The sequence below is a fragment of the Alligator sinensis genome, unplaced genomic scaffold (genome assembly GCF_000455745.1).
Source record: "Alligator sinensis unplaced genomic scaffold, ASM45574v1 scaffold67_1, whole genome shotgun sequence".
Lineage (NCBI taxonomy): Eukaryota > Metazoa > Chordata > Crocodylia > Alligatoridae > Alligator > Alligator sinensis.
Genome location: NW_005842111.1, coordinates 1586065 through 1602540, shown reverse-complemented (window position 1 = coordinate 1602540; position 16476 = coordinate 1586065). Strand labels below are relative to the sequence as shown.

The following is a 16476-nucleotide window of genomic DNA, read 5'->3' as shown; positions in this document are numbered from 1 at the left end:
TATATATATATATATATATATATGAACTGAAAACAATATTTTATTGATATATTTACAATTTTAAAGCAAATTGGAAGCCTACCAGTGCCTCAATCACTATAATAAAATAAATTCTAAATACCCATAAATTTTGGTATTTGATTTGGGGTTTTTTAGCATGGAAAATTGGATCTCCCCCTGCCCACTTAGCTCACAGAATGCCCACGGGCAGCATGGCTGGAGTGGAGCCCATGGTGGAGGAGAGTGTAGGCTGCTCTGCTGTGGGCTTGGGTGGGGGTTGGCTCCCTGCCGCTGCGTACACTCCTGGGGGGGTCAGGGGATCCATGCCCCCCAGATCTTTGTGCAGGGTGGAGGTATGTGCAGGCTGCCCATTGAGGGCTCCCTCCCCTGCTGCCCTCCCCTGGGACCTCCACAGCCCAGTGGGCAGAACATGGTGTGGCAGGGCAGGGTGGGGATGGGTGGGGAAGCTCCTTGCTGCTGCAAACTCTGCACTGCTCTGGTCACATACCCCCTTCCCACCTGGCGGCAGTGGGGGTGGCAGCGCAGGTTTGTGCTCGTCAGTGGTGTGTGGCAGGCAGGGGGCACATTGCCAGGGCAGGATGGAGCTTTCAGCAGCAAAGAGCTTCCCTGTCCAGCCCCACTTTGCCTTGCCATGCCAGGTCCCAATCACTGGCCTGCGGAGGCCCTGGGGGAGGGCAGCAGGGCAGGGAGCCTGAGCCCACAGCCCCAAGCCCCACACACGACCTGGCTGGGTAGTCCCCAGCCCCAGCCCCAGCCCTGACCAACTCCCTCCCTCCTTATGGGGGGCCTAAATCCCCACCCCCCAGCAGACATCTGCAGGAACTGCTCTCCAGGCTGCCATATTCATATATATATATATGCACATGGCACCCCCTGCCTGGCTGCCCTTTTTTATCACGCAAATCAGAGCTCCCCCTGCCCACTTAGCTCACAGAACACCCATGAGAAGCATGGCCGGAGTGGAGCCCATGGTGAAGGAGGGTTGTGGGCTGCCCTGCTGCAGGCTCAGGTGGGTGGGGGTGGCTCCCTGCTGCTGCATGCACTCCTGGGGAGGGGCAGGACCCCCCTCAGATTTGTGAGCAGGGTGGTGGCATGTGCAGGCTGCCCACCGCAGGGTTTCTGCCGTGCTGCCCTCTTCTGGGACTTCCACAGTCCAGTGGACAGGACATGGTGCGGCAGGGCAGAGCGGGGAAGCTCCTTGCTGCTGCAAGCTCTGTGCTCCTCTTGTCACATGCTCCCTGCCACCTGGGGGCACTCCTCTACTCCCCCCAGCACCTTGCAGGCTGGAACTCTGCCAGCCTACAAGGAGCTCTTTGCAAAAGTTCAAAATTCTCTATGTTTCTCCATTAAAAAGAAGAGTCCACATTTTTCTCTCTTTTCCCACGGGAAATGAAAAACTGGTATCCCTGATGGCAATTAACCTGTATGAACTTTCCTAAGGTAAAAACACAGGAACAGCAAATAATTTAAATTTCATGATGAGGTAAAATTACTGAAACCAACCTTTTCACCTAATCTGAAGTTTTTATTGGCTTAAGACCCAAAAACCATAGACCCAAAAAGCCAGTGATACATTGAAATGCATTTGAAAGCAAAATGATCTCTATTTGAATATAATCCATTTCAGGTGGGAATAAAGCAAGCCTACTGATTGTGTCAGGCAGTGGAAATAGCCACAGCTTCTAAAATTGTAAAAAATGCTGGGGGGTGCACTGAGGCACAAAGTAACAGCATACATTTGGACTTATGCAAGCATGTGCCCCTACATGTCTGGATGCGGCTGCTGTCTCTATGTATGTGTCTATTACACAAAATGACATGGGACTTCAGTTTCTTCAAACTTTCCATTACTGCCCTATTACTCAAATCATATGGCACCTTTTTATCTTTCTTTTGACTTTGAATTATCCTTAGTCTCTGTTTGACTCAAATTACACTTCTGGACCAAGGAAACCATCAGAAGTTTCTAAAGAAAGGCAGCCCTGTATGTTGTTCATTTTTATGGCTTTTTTTTCTACTTTTGAACTATGTGACCAACTGAATGGTTTTAACCATGATTTAATTTATTAGCAGATGTAGTAACATAACAATCTCATGTCAAAGATTTTGCTTCTGAAGCTTAAGTCTGAATTGGAAACCAACAAAAAAACCACCACAGCTTTTTAGTACTCCCTAACACAGAACGGAATCCTGTGTGTCTTCCAAAGAGCATGCACTAGTAACTCTAGCTCTACTAACCTCCAAGAAATAAACTTATTTTCTTAACCCACCTTTTTTAGACAAATATCTGTAACATAAGCTTGCATATAAGAACTGTCATAAAAGACCCGTGGCAACAGTGGGGAACAAAATGTGAAAGTAAATTTTCACTAGTGTTAGGAGTAATAAAAAAGAAACATGAATAAAAACCAAAGGCTATGAATTGTTTCTGAAAGACAAAAGCAAACAAACACTAGAGTAAATTTCCCCACCATTATAAATAAAACTTGCTGCATAAAAACTATCTTTAGCTCAAAGATATGAGCTTATACAAGATGCTCATTTGAATCATTTTAGTTTAAGCTATTTTAACATACGTATTAAAATATGATAATACCAACCATCGTTGACGCTAAGCATCCAGGAAAGCATAAGAAGATAAAAGAGATATTAGAAAATTAGCAAAACAATATGTTTTACTAGCAGGTTAAACTTTTTTTTTTTTTACACACCAAACCATTGCTTTCTTCTAACATGATGATCTCATATACATTACACAACCAAATTTAAGCACGTGTGTTAAACGTATGATTAAACAGTTAAACTATTGTTCCTAGGTTTTGCAGCTGCCAGTACCAGAGGTGATTTTTCTTGTATCAGATTAACCATACTCTTGCTCTCAGCTGTTTTGAATAGACAACCCCTGTGTGCCTTGTTTACAACCTCATCCACTCGAATGATATTCAATGAAAGTTCAAGGGTATGCTAAACTGGATCTTGTTGTTGAACTGGAGACTAAAATATTCAGGCAAATAAAAAAAAACAGAACAAAAAAGGGGATTGAGGAGAAAAAGATAATATAATTCTGGCAATGACACTGTTAATGTGTAATAGAAATAAAAGTATTAGAATTTTTCCATTATATGATTTTGAAGATATCTGACATAAAGTCTTCCACCAGTATACTGGCACTGTATTTCTGTTCACTAATATTTTATGAAGTGAGAGCACTCAGCATCTGCTGCATTCTTTTTATGTAAAATTCTGTCAAAATGTTGGCTGCATAGAGTCTCCTGATATTCAAAGTTACACTTATAGCCACAAGGTTTTCTCTTGGTATCCATAGATACCATAGTATAAAATTCTTTAAAATTAGTTATAAAATGGGAACACTGATCGACCCTTTACTGGCGCTAAAAGATGTTTGTGCGAAAAGTTAAGCAATAACATTTTAGCACTGGATCACTGAAAATCTGCTTGAGAAACGGTGGCAGAATGAGGCTGTTAACTACTACAGTTGATTAATCGTACTAGTAGGTACAGAAGAAGGCTAGCCAAGGCAACTTCAGAAGGCAAGTTGCAAAATTTCAGAAGGGAGAGCTGTTGGACAACCTTTTGGGCTCAGCCTTTGTTTATCTCTTTCTTAGATCTGAAAAAGGGCACTTGATGCCCCTAAACTTGTCCAACAGCTTTCCCACCAAACACTGGTCCAGTAAAAGGTATCACAAAAATCCTTGCCTCTTGCTCACTTCCTGAATCATCACTGCTACAACAGTGCTTTGATGCTATACAAAATTTCAGAGGTACTCTGGTTTGAATCCAGAGGGCAAAATGCAATTTACCACAGACCAGAAATTTCAAAATATAATTTCAAGAGAGGAAAAATGACATCTCATTTCAACATTCTCAAAATGTTTCTGAGGCTCCCTGAGTGATCTGGCACTTGAGGAGTTGGGTAGTTTGGCAAGCTAGGGCATCCGCTGCTTCTGAGCTTCCAAGGAGCCAAGAGTCTAGAAGCCCCCAGTTGCTTAAGTAGCAATAGCCTGGAACCTGGGGTTCACAGGGCTTTCAGTTTTCCTATCATCTTCCTAGGCAGGCTGCAAGTCTGGGTGGGCAAGCTGGCATAGTTCCAGGTACATTATACAAACTACTTCCTAAATATGTCTCCCTCTAAAACCAACAAGTTTTCAGTTTTTCAGTTGGAATTTTATCAAAACCAGATTAGCCCCACAGAATGTTTTGGTTCCAAAAAATCTATGAATTCTGAAAAAAGAAAAGATTTCATTGAAAAATTTATGACTAGCTCCTATAAGCATACTTAAGTGTCACCACACTCCTAACAGCACTCAGAGTATTGAATTAACAAAATAGGCTTAGATTCTGTAGGGAGCCTAAGGCAGATCGGTCCAACTCCAGTTGACTGACTCTTCCACCCAGATCAAAGTTCATTTCTTTAGTATAGTAAAGAAAAAATTTTAACATTCAGAGACATGTAGAGCACTATATTATGTCTGTTTTCATCTTTACCAGATGAACACCTACATGCTCCTGGAAACATTTGTTTAAATGTGAAGTAGTTACCTGCATCTCATCTAATTTTGACTGTATGTCTGGAGGGAATTCTCCTGCTCCACAGCTAAAGGGGTCAAATGGTTCTGCTCCAAAAAGGTCTCTTTCTAGAATGAAGAAAAACATTAAATCAAGAGTCAGTACCATATAAAGATATAGTACACAAGAGCTCAGCAAGATGACACAATGCATCTCTTTTTACAAGAACCTGAACAGCATCACTTCCCATCTCATATCTAACAAGTAACCTTTCTAAATATACATTTAGATGCCCGTTCTAGATTAGCTTTTCCACAGTTTAATTTCTTACCCTTTCCAAGAATACCAGCAACCAAAGTTTCAGTCTTCATTTCCCTTCAGTTAATTCTCCCGTGTAATTTTTTTTAGAAATTTTCAGGAATGATGATATCAGATCCTATTTGAAGTAAATTCAGGGATCTCTGTGAAGTAGTTTCCTGATGGCACAATCCAGGATCACTGGGTGGGAGTTTCACAAATGGCTGGGCATCAGCCATTCACCATATTTTAACACTGTGGTAAAGAGAGATTCTTGCAAAACATCTCTGGTCATCAAGTCAATTGGCTATTACTTCTAACTGTCAGATCAAAGAGTTTTTCATAAAGACAAACGGCTGTTTCAGTTCACAGAAGGCAAGGCCTTGAATTGTGATGCAGTTCCTTCAGTTACTTCAGGTATTAACTGAAACTTGCTATTAGCTCATGTGGATTTTGTTTAGTCTTAGATAAGATTAACAAGCAAGAAGCAAAAAGCAGGGGATCTGAAATGGAACAACACAGCTGTGCATCTCTCTTTGTTAACAACTTCCCTTGTACCATTTTATCTTCCTAAAAAAAAAATTGTTTGGCACTGCCAAACTTTTTTGCATTCTAGTAAAAAAAAAAAAAAAATACCTACAACGTTACCAGTATTATTTGGTCACTGCTACAGTAACCCTATTCTATACATGAGGTACCCTGGTTAATTTGGTTTATCTGTTGTCCCTCATAAAAACTTTTTCCTGCAAGTGAGAGAAGAGAAAGTTTAACCTTATATGTCCTAACTAGCATGATTGCTAGATTAGATTGCTAGTTAGATTGATATATATATATCAGATTTCTCTCTATGCAACTATGCTACACCCCCCCCCACACCCACCCCACACCCTCAGTTTCAAAGTATGCTAGCTTAAAGTTACCAGAGTAAGAAGAGCTATCATTTATTGACACTAGTACCCATTTTAGGGTTTACCCCAAAATGTGACCCACAACATTTATTCAGTATGTAGAAAATAACAGTCAATTACTGTTGACATATTATCAAATATTTTCAAGAGAATGAATATTATATATTATTGTTCATGCAATTAATGTTGAAATAAATTGTACAAGATAAAGAAGGTTAAGTTCATTTTGAAATCCATTTATACAACCAGACAAGAACAAGCTACAAAGATTTTTCTGAATCAAGAGAATACATGCTATGGTATTAGCATTCAAGCAACCAATATTTAAGAAAATGGTATAAAATAAAATATAGGAGGTACATTTATTTTGACTTGAGTAGATTGTCTTCATTTCCCATCGGACCTCTACTGAGTACGACTCATCCAAGGTTTATCATTCATTGAGCAAAGGAGCATTGATTTTAAATAAATAATTTAGTATTATTAGTTTTTTATGCTATCTTATTTTAAAATAAGTCTTTTATAGTTCTCATCTCCCATTACAAGCAACCTGAAATATCATGTGCCACAGCTTTTTACATGAGACTGCTTACATTTTCATTTTTAATGATAAAATCATGACTTTCCTGATTTCTTGCCATGAAAAACAACTGGTCTTAAGTATGTCAAAACTTCAAACAACAAATATTAAAATGACATTTAATAGCCTTTCGCCGCAATTTGAGAGCTATTTTAATGTTTTCATCCTACTTACAATTATTATTTTATTATTAATTATCCAGACTCTCACAAGCTGTGGTTACTTTATAGGCTTTCCAGTTGCAAGATAGGGCCTAGATTTCAAGGGCTCTAACCCTTTTACACAACTAGAATGCTATCCTTTGTAGGCAGACACAGACCACAATGGTGGACAGAATTCATCAAATAGAATAGAACTCTTGACCGTTAATGGGCTCTATAACATCTTTCTCTGTCCTATTCTACAACCATGGAAGTCCTTGTGTGCTGAAGCTCCCATTATAGGTATGGACCTCTGTTAAATGGAAAGCCATCATTTTAGGCCTCTTGTTAATGTTAAGTTTATTAGTACACATGGAAGTTTCCCTCATATTTAGTAATATTGTATACTAACAAAAAGACACCAGTGTAATTTATACTGTTTGGAAAAGCTATCAGTTTCATCATCATGCCTTACTAAGGCCTGCATGTAAAAAAACAAAGCAAAGCAAAGCAAATCAAACCAAGAAAATGTCTCTTTCATTTCTTAGTGTTTAGAATTATAGCCCTATATGATTTTTTAAAAGGGAAGTATCTGATATGAAGCGTTTATGATTCTCCTGGAGTCATTCTGATCTGAGCCCAAATCCTGCACCCTGTAGAAAGCAGTTCCTCTGAAGTAGTCAGTGGGACTAGTCAAATGTAAGGATAACAGCTGCAGATAAAGTACTTTAATGAGTAATTTATTTTCCTTTCAAGTGAAAGAGGTCTTTATTTTAGGGGTACATGGATTAGGATTTTTTTGGATACTGATGACCAAATATTAATGAACCATATTGGCTGATACCGATCCGATTGCTGATATGCAGTCTGGCAGCTTGGAGAGCTTGGCTGATAAGTCTGTTGGGAGAGAAGGGGCAGGGGGAAGGAAGGGACATAGAGGGCAGATCAAGGCCCCCATGGTGAGGGAGAAGGGGGGGCTGAAGCTGGGGCTGGGGCAGCTGCTGCCCAGCCAAGGCAGGGTGGGATGTGGGACGGCTTGGCTGAGGGATTGGCGGGGGTGTGTGTGGGGGGGTGGTAAACGGACGACAGATTTCTTAGGTAGAAAACAGGTCCATCTGAAGTCAATTCAAAGTAAAAATTGATACCTATTTTATTAAACTTTTTCTGAGGTATTTATATTATTGCATAAGAAACCTCTGAACAAGAGGAATAAAAATAGCAACTGCATGTTCACAATCATTTTGCTCTCTTTAAAATACATTTTAATTTTTCAAGAAATGATTGAGAGTGAATTTTAAAATGCAAATGTGTTAAAGACTGCTTATAGCAACTGCAATGCCAGTCAGATGTGGTGCAAGCTTTCACATGCACCGTCTCAATGCACCTTTATCAGAATAGGAAAAGGAATTTTTCATCTGGCTTTTCTTTGGGATCGTACAACAGCAAGGAGAATTTTACAAATTACTTCTTCTCTATAATTTGATAGAACCAAGAATCCTCTATACAAAAGTCATATATTTGAAGAAAATTTGCAATCCTTTTTTTCATGGTTTGTGGAAGTCTGTTGCCATCTGAAAAGGCATGATTATCTTATGCGGGCCTGTACAGTTTGTATTTAACCAAGGATTTTCCAAAGTAAAAGTTAGATTAAGGAACTAATCCTCATACATCATTTGGTTGGACAGATGACTACAAAATACTTATTCTGGAGGAGATTTCATTGGCACTGACCACTTGAACAACAATGCCATCACATTCAGTATCATCACCTTCTCTTGGTCTGAGCTGTTTCAGGAGCTATCTTGGATGGTAACCATGGTTTAGAACTATTATTTTGTTAAAGCAGTGTATGGAACATCTGTGAAATAGGTAATGACAATAAAGCATTTGCAAAGGAGTGTGCATTGCTTCCTAATGAAGATGCCATTTGCTGTGCTGTCTTCGTGGTCCATAGTCTATTCTAAAGATCAGCTGAAAAATAGAAAGCTATAGACTGAGAGCTACATTGGAAATTATGAATTACATTTTAAAAAATATGTTTCATACATCTTTTGGAAGATATTAGTATTTTGGTGGAAAGGTAAGGACAAGGCACGTTCAATCCCATCATTTAACTTTAAAATGAGAGAACAAGCTTTCTTTAGTGTTTGTGTGATATCTGTATTCCATGCTGGCTATAATGAATGAGAATTAGGAATTCACAAAGATCAGAAAAGAAAAGATGTGTGCGCACATATTTCATGTATGAGCCATTTGCCTAATTAAATTGCTCCAGACTTTTGGAAAGATGCTATAAGAAGATGCTACTGCAGCTGTTTGAGCTTTAATACATCATTAAAGAAATATGCTTCCTGCTTCTCAAGCTTTTCAAGGGAAAAAGTGAATTTATATAAAAAAATTCCTATAGCAAAGGGTGACCAATCCTAAAGGAGAAGAGATATCTTAGCATCATCCTCAAGAGACCATCATTCTAAGGAAGAAAAATAAAAGGGTCCAATTCAAATGGGCTTTAGCACCTCTGTAAACTTTGTAAATCTATGCTACCACCTAAAGCTGGGGAAAAAACGTTGAACATTGCCATCAAAATTCATTGACGTCAATTAAAAGATTTTTTGGGTGGCAGGTGTAATTTTGGGTGACAAAAGAGAACAAAATAGAAACCTCACAACAGTCAACAAACTGATGTTTAGAGCACACAAAAAGGCCCCTGACAGATGATTAAATTAAAGGTGTGATGGGATCTGATATGTGATCCAAACAATAGTGCTTTCTGCCATATGTATGGCAGGGGCTGCAACTGTGGATCCACCATCTGATTCCATCTTGCCATATTGCTGGTTCAGACGGAGCCTGAGATGAAGAACTCAGAGCCCTGACCATCTTAGGGGTGCTCCAGCCAGCAATGTGCATTGGAACCAAGGGCTACATGCACTCCTCTGGTTGGAGACCCCCCAAACAGCTGACCAGCACTCCTGGCCTCTGCAGCACATAGGAATCTTAAAGAGCTCCAACATGTTGTGGAGGCCAGGAAAACTGGCCGTATGTCCATTCAATTAATGGTGTGCTAAAACAAGGAATAAGCCACAGAGTTACTGCACAAAATAAGTGTATTACACAAATTTATCATAAAAAATATCATATCTTTAATTGAAAGTGTGGCCAGGTCACTACTTAAAATGTGATTACTCAGTTAATCTCATTTTAAGCGTAACTTCTGTCAGGGTCCATAGAAAAATTAGGCAGAATAGGGACCTGGGCCTCAGATTCACACATCCTAGGAGAATGCCCAAATCCGTTTCACAGTGGCTTCTAAACTGTGTTCTGTTGAACCCTGGGGTTTTGCTATAGGTCACCAGGGGTTCCTGCAAAGAGATTGGGAGTAACAGTGGAGTGGAACAGGAGTCTGTATGCTGCCATTGCCGGGCCGGGTAGACTGGCTTCACATCAGTCTGTAGGATAAGAGTAGGGATTCCATGGCAGAAGAAGTGATGTGAAAGGGTTCTGTGACTTTGGGAAGTTTGAAAACCACTGCCTTTTCTATTGGCTATTCTGAAGTGGGTTTGTCTCTCATTCTTTCACGAAAAAATGAAAATGTGTATTCTTTCTGCACTGAAACCTCCTTGTTTTGTGGAACAGAACTGTTACTTTCTAGCAAGACTTAGTGCCACCCCTGGATCAGAAAAGATGTAATCTGTATTTGCAGCTTCAAGCTTGATGAGATGTCCTTTTCATCATTGAGATTTCTGAAGGGGATCAGTGAGCTTAGTCCTAGCTCTGGGCTTTTCATTTCATGAACTTCTAGAAGCCATCATCTTCTTGTGCCAGCTCATTGCTTGTTTCCTCTTTAAGGATTCCAGTAGTGTTGAAAGCTCTCACTGGCATCCATATTTCTCCTTTCAAGTGTCATTCTTGCATAAGTTGCTAGCTGGGTGCCTGAAGGAAGACATGAAATGTCTCTGTTTTGCCTGGCCAGTAGCCATCTGCCATATGCATAAAGAAGGTGGGCATTCAGATGTTGCTCAGAAGCCAGTAATTGAGACTAGTATCAGGAATTAGTCAGCACCTTTTTATTTGTTCATTCTGAACAAAACAGAAAAAATCTGAAGGTTTATGAAGATGATCAAAGACTTGACAAATCAGATGGTCTTTGCTGTCTTGGATCTATGGACACTAATGAAGAATGTACATACCAAATATCATCCTTTCAACCTTAAAAAAAGTGATCAAGTTATTCTCTTGCCCCATTTAGTGCACTGCTGAGAAAAAGAACAAAGAAAAACATGGAAGACTATGTTTACTTGTGGAGTCATTTTCTGATTGTTATTGGTCTGACTGACAGGTGGGAAAAAGGAACACCAATTAGTTTGTACTAGCATTATTAAAACCAAGCAAAATAATACATCACATGTTAATTTACTCTACTTGATTCATATGCTCATTTGGGAGATGAACTTCTCACTGATTGTAAATTTGTCTCATTTGTTTTAAACTGCGTTTTCAGAAATGCTCCTGATATGCTGACGTATTGGCAAGCCTATATACATGTTCAAAGGTTCTCAGTACCATCCTTCAAGTATTAACATACAGACTGAAAAAGTGGAATACCAAAGTATAAAGAATATTGTGCAATTATTCAATATATCTTTGGGGGATGGCATATCGTATTTTTGTAAGGAATTACGTAGTTATTAATACATGCCTGACAAAATGTGGAACCAATCTAGTGTTTTCTTAATAGCATTCATCTATTAATGTCAATGAATAGCATGTAGAACATGACATAAGCTAACAGCTCTTTTATCAGTATATGCCAAAGCATAATCATGATCGTTATAGCACATGGAAAATTAAATGATGCAAGGGAAAATGCATTTTAAAAAAATGCATTTCTGCAGGAAGACTTAGAGTCACAAAAATGGTGCATCTGACAGAACTTCAGATGAAGTATGATCTTTAAAAGGCCTAATTCATATTTATGCATATGGAGCTATCTCCCTCCCCCGCAACCCCCCCAACCTCCAGCTCCTGTCCCCCAACAGCCTAGTTCAGGGCTGCTCAACTGGCAGCAGCCCATGGGCCACATTAAGCCCTTGGGCTGCTTTCCAGCTACAACAGCAGCTGGAATCTTTGGGCTCCCCCTCCTTCCATGTTCTGCACAGGACAGGCAGCTTAGGGTGAGGCCAGTGTCAGGTAGACTCCTACTGCAACAAGGTGGGGTGGGGACACCTGTACTGGCACCTGCTGCAGCACAGGGGGTTGTCTACATGAAACTGTTGCAGTGGTGGGGAAGAGGAAGGAGAGGGGATGTCTGTGCAGTGTGTAGCTCAGGGTTCCCATGACTCCCTGCTAGAGCAGTCTGTAGGGCATGTGATCCCTTCTAGTGCTCAGCCTCCAGCTGCTTACAATTGGACAGCCAAGCCCTACTTTGTGGGACTATTCAGCACATAAATCTCCACTTCACTTGATTTTAAATTAAATGTTACAGTTCACTTCTAATGTGTGTGGTGCACACACAGAACTGATACAGGAGTTGAAAATCATTTATTCCTTTAAATATTTCATTTACACCTGTGAAGAACCGAGTTCAGGTCTGTCCTTAGTGAAAATTCCAAGATAATTTATTAGGATCCTTTAACTGATCATCATGTTACTTATCTTTTTCTGTGGTAAATGTTGATTATAGTGTCTGTAGGTATCAGTGCTGGATACTCTGGCCACAAGGGTGACAGAACCAGTAGGTAGGTACCCTGTTCTAGAGAATACTTAACTAAATAGAGCCAGTAAGAACAGATAGAAATTTTGCTCTGGTATTTCCTTTACAGTTATGTATCCCCCATTTAGTTAACATAATTACTAACACAGACAAATCCTAATCTTGTTTATGTTAGTGACATCACTTATTGCAGTACTGCCAATCTTATATCTTCTTAACTTACAAGGCAGTCAGAAATCATGAAATGCCTTAAAATTATTATATTAAAAATAGTGCTTAATTTTTATTTGTCTTTTGGTATTTAAGCATTTGGGCCACAATCTCAAGGTTTTTCCATATAACCAGAAGGATTACAAACTTTACTTTTTTAACAAAGATGAATACACTCTTGCAATTGACAGCCTCAAATCAAATATAACACTTGTGATAATTTTACAAAAGTTGGCAACAGTGATTTTGCAAAAGAAATACAAATCTTTTTGTCAGCTGTGAAAAATTCACCTTTCAAGTCAATTTAAGTATTTTCTTCTGGGTTAGTCAAATGAAAGATTGGGTAGATTTTTGCTTTTATTTACACCATTTTTACACTGGTTTAATGCTTAGCTTCGTTAGTTACTTTTAAGGTGGATCAAATTCAGGTATCAGTTCTGGTACCTGGAATCACTGCACCTGATTTGACTTCTGTTGAAATACACAGGACTCTGTCACTGACTTAGATGAGGAGAAGGTAAGTATAAAGACCATTGTGTGTATACTAGGTGGGATATGCAGTGATACTTTCTGTAAAGTGTGTAGGCCAAACTTTGTAATCAGCTTTGATATATGCAACACAGGCTGGAGCCAGACAAACCTCATGAATTGCACATGAAGCAGTGCTCAGCACTATTAATTTGCAGTGCCAGGGCAAAACTTGCTACCAGGATTTCCCGGTAGCAAAGAAAAAACAAAACAAAAACAAAACAAAAAACCCTTAGAAAAAAAGCAGTGCAAACTACGCCAAAGTGGCAAGTGCTGGGACAAATGCAGAGACAGGGGGGAGCCTGCTCTCCTGTCTCCACGCACTGTGGAGCTCCCCTGCGCCCCAGCCGGCTGCTTCCTGGGTGGCTGGATGTAGGGTGCCTCAAGACAGGGGAGCAAGCTGGCTGGGGTGTGGTGTGTCTTGAGATGGGGCACTAGGCTGCCTGGTCCCCCATTTGAGCCACACTGCACCCCAGCCAGCTGCTCCGTGGCTGGCTGGAGTACAGTGTGCCTCCGCATGGGAGCCCAAGTGCCTCAGCACAGGGACTCTGCAGTGGAGACCCCAGGCTGAGGCATGTGGAGATAGGGGAGCAGCCAGTCCAAGGATGCCTGGCTGCCCATCTCAAAGCAGGCACGCTGTGCCCCAGCCAGGTGCGGAGTGGCTGGCTGGGGTGCAGGGTGTCTCAGCATGGGGGCTCCGCAGCACCCAGGACTGCTTGCTCCCCCATCTCCATGTGCTGCTCCCCAGCTGGCCGGGGCACAGGGTGCCTCAGCGCAGGAGATGTCTAGCGGCTGCTGAGGCACCCTGTGCCCCAACCAGCCCCCAGTTCTGCAGCACGTAAAGCAGCAGAATAATGTTTCCCGCTGCAAAGTGCAAAGTCAGGGGTGTGCACTGTGGCACAAAGTAGTGGCATATATTTGTGCCTCTACTATTGGTGCTGCTGTAAAGGCATGTCCCTGCTCATGTGGACCCAGTCACAAGGCCAAATTTTGCAATCAGCTTTGATACAAGCAACACAAAGACCAAAAACAGGCATTCATTTCCAGGGTGGAAGGGGAAGTATTGTGACAGGAAAAGGCTCCCTGCACTTCCCCAGACTAGGGACATCCAGGGCTGAGAAATGGATGAAGTGTTCCCCGCCACTCCTCGCCCCTCCCATAGACTTGTCAGAGGGGGGAGGGGAACAGAGCAGCAGGGCAAAGGCCCCAATCTGTTCCCCAGGCCAGACAGTCCCTAGCCTGGGGAAGCATGAGGAATATTGTCCCGCTTCACTGCAGATTGCCTTTTCAGTCCTGTGGGTGTTTAAACTGTGGTATGTGCTGCTCAGCTGGACAGTATAGGCAGCACTTAAAGCCTGTGAGGCTGGGAACTGGGTCAAAAATATCTTCTTGAGCCTCCATCCCACCCCCACCAGCTGCTTACAATTGGACAGGCCTGGCCTAGTTTGTGAGATTAATTAGCAAAGTATCCTAGTTTATCTAAACTGTTCTTGAGTCATATCCTGAGAGTTTAGGATCTCTCTGGATGCAGCCCTAGACAAAAACAAGTAGAATGCCTGTATTTTTACATCATAAAACACCAGAGACAAAATACACAAATTCCATACTGAGATTCCCAGCTTCTACTTTGTTTCTCCTAGGTGATATGACAGATCATAGCACTAATATTAGAAGAGACTTTTAATCACGAATCAAATTAATCTCTTACATACTTTTCTCTCCTGAAAATGTTGGTTTTAAATAGACATAACAAGCGTAACCAGTGGAATGTAAATTATAACAAGAAGTAAAAATTCTTCCCGTGTTAATTTTACTTAAAAAAAGAAGCCAAAAATAAAATTCTCAACCAAACTCCCTCAAAGCATCTTTATAATAGTTTGAACAAATAAATGAATTTATTTACAATTTAAGTTTGCAGTAACATCAAAGGTTTTGGGGCAAACTGTATAAAAATGAAATGTCATCAGCAAATGTGATTTACAAAAACTGTATTTGGCTTGAATGGTAGGTAATTTTTTTAGATGCTTCATTAAAAACATAATGTAAGCAAAAATTAGGTGAGTTGATGTGAAACTTACTGATCTCTGCAGATCTACTGGGTACTGGAGGAGGCTGTGTGCCATTGCGAGTAGGTGTTGATGACTGAGGGGATATGGGAGAAAAGGGAACCATATCAAAGATGTCAGTGGAGGGTGATTTAGGTGTCACACTGCCTGCCTACAATAAGGACAATAAATATTAGGGTAATATTTCACATGAGTAATCACAACACTGAACTTTTCAGCATGCAGATAAGAGTGACAGTATCAAAAACAATGGCATGCAAAAAAAAAACAGCTCCTGACACCAAGCAAATGGCATTTGCAGCCAAAAGTTTATGAGCCATGCTAAAACCCTCAAGTACATAAACGACACTGCAAATTTCAGATTTCCAACATATCTCGTGTAGGCAGAAATAAAAGACATTTAGACCTGAAAAAGCTGGAGACAAATAATTTTACATTAACAGCCCCTCCCCCCCAAAAGACAGATATTCTTAAGACCCATTTAAGATAACAGGGAAACAGCAATAGGCTGTAAATTTGAATGCACAGAAACAATGCCTGAAAATAAAAGATATAATTCCAATATTTGTCTCTACTAATTCTTCCTTATTTTATATGATTATTTATTTGACAACCTAACAAAGCTGTTGTGCTCAAAGCTTGGAATGTATTTTGTGATAAGCAGTAACTTAGACATCCAACACACTGACAACACTGAATATTAAATTCCAGATAAAACTTTTTATCCTTGAATGTGGAGCAGAAAAGATTTCATTAGTAAAGCCCTCAGTTTTTAGCAGATTTCAACAAATACTGCATAGCAAAATAAGTTACTGTGGTGCTACAGGCGTATTAAATAAAACTATAAATCATACAGCAGTTCTACCATCACTTCCAGAATAGAGAAAACAGCACTATCAAGTCAAAACAAAATAGACAGAGAACTAGCTTAAGAAATCAAAGTAAGACAAAATATATGCCTTACATGGGAAACCATTTTCCTCAGATGACAGAAAATATGATTCTGGAAACTAGAAATAATTTACTGCCAGGCCAGGGGACAAAAAAAAATGGACGATTCCCTTATCATTTAGCAAAACATAACAAAATTAGCCAGGTATCTAACAGGAAGGCAGTTTTCATCACAAGTTAAACTGGGCAGATTGACTTATTTAATTTGGGATCTACACAGCATTTCTAGTTGCCAGTCCATATGAGTTCCATAGGGCTGCAACCTGTTTTGATAGGTGTTTTGTTAATGGTTACTCAAGCTACTCAAACTAATTCATATTTCATAGATTCATAGATGTTAGGGGCTGGAAGGGACCTCACAAGATCATCAGGTTCAGCCCCCCTGGGATGGAGTCACAAAGACTTCCATTCCAGAAAAAGTCTGAGAAGGAGATTAGAATATGGGATCTTCTCAGAAACATAATTCTCTATGGAACCAAATAAAGTCTCCTACTCCAATGAACCATGTTATATTTTTTCAAAAGGCAAAGTTCAC

The 16476-nt window shown here is 40.3% G+C and overlaps 1 protein-coding gene across 3 annotated transcripts in view; it reads right to left on the bottom strand.

Moving 5' to 3' along the window:
• GULP1 (GULP, engulfment adaptor PTB domain containing 1) overlaps positions 1-16476 on the bottom strand; it is a 322650-nt gene that overhangs the window by 9147 nt on the left and 297027 nt on the right. For all 3 annotated transcript variants that reach the window (XM_006024632.3, XM_025205329.1, XM_025205330.1), the window contains 2 exons: positions 15003-15141; positions 4582-4676 (listed from right to left, as the gene is read on the bottom strand). In XM_006024632.3, the coding sequence (XP_006024694.1) occupies positions 4582-4676; positions 15003-15141 (234 nt within the window). The remainder of the gene's footprint in view (positions 1-4581; positions 4677-15002; positions 15142-16476) is intronic.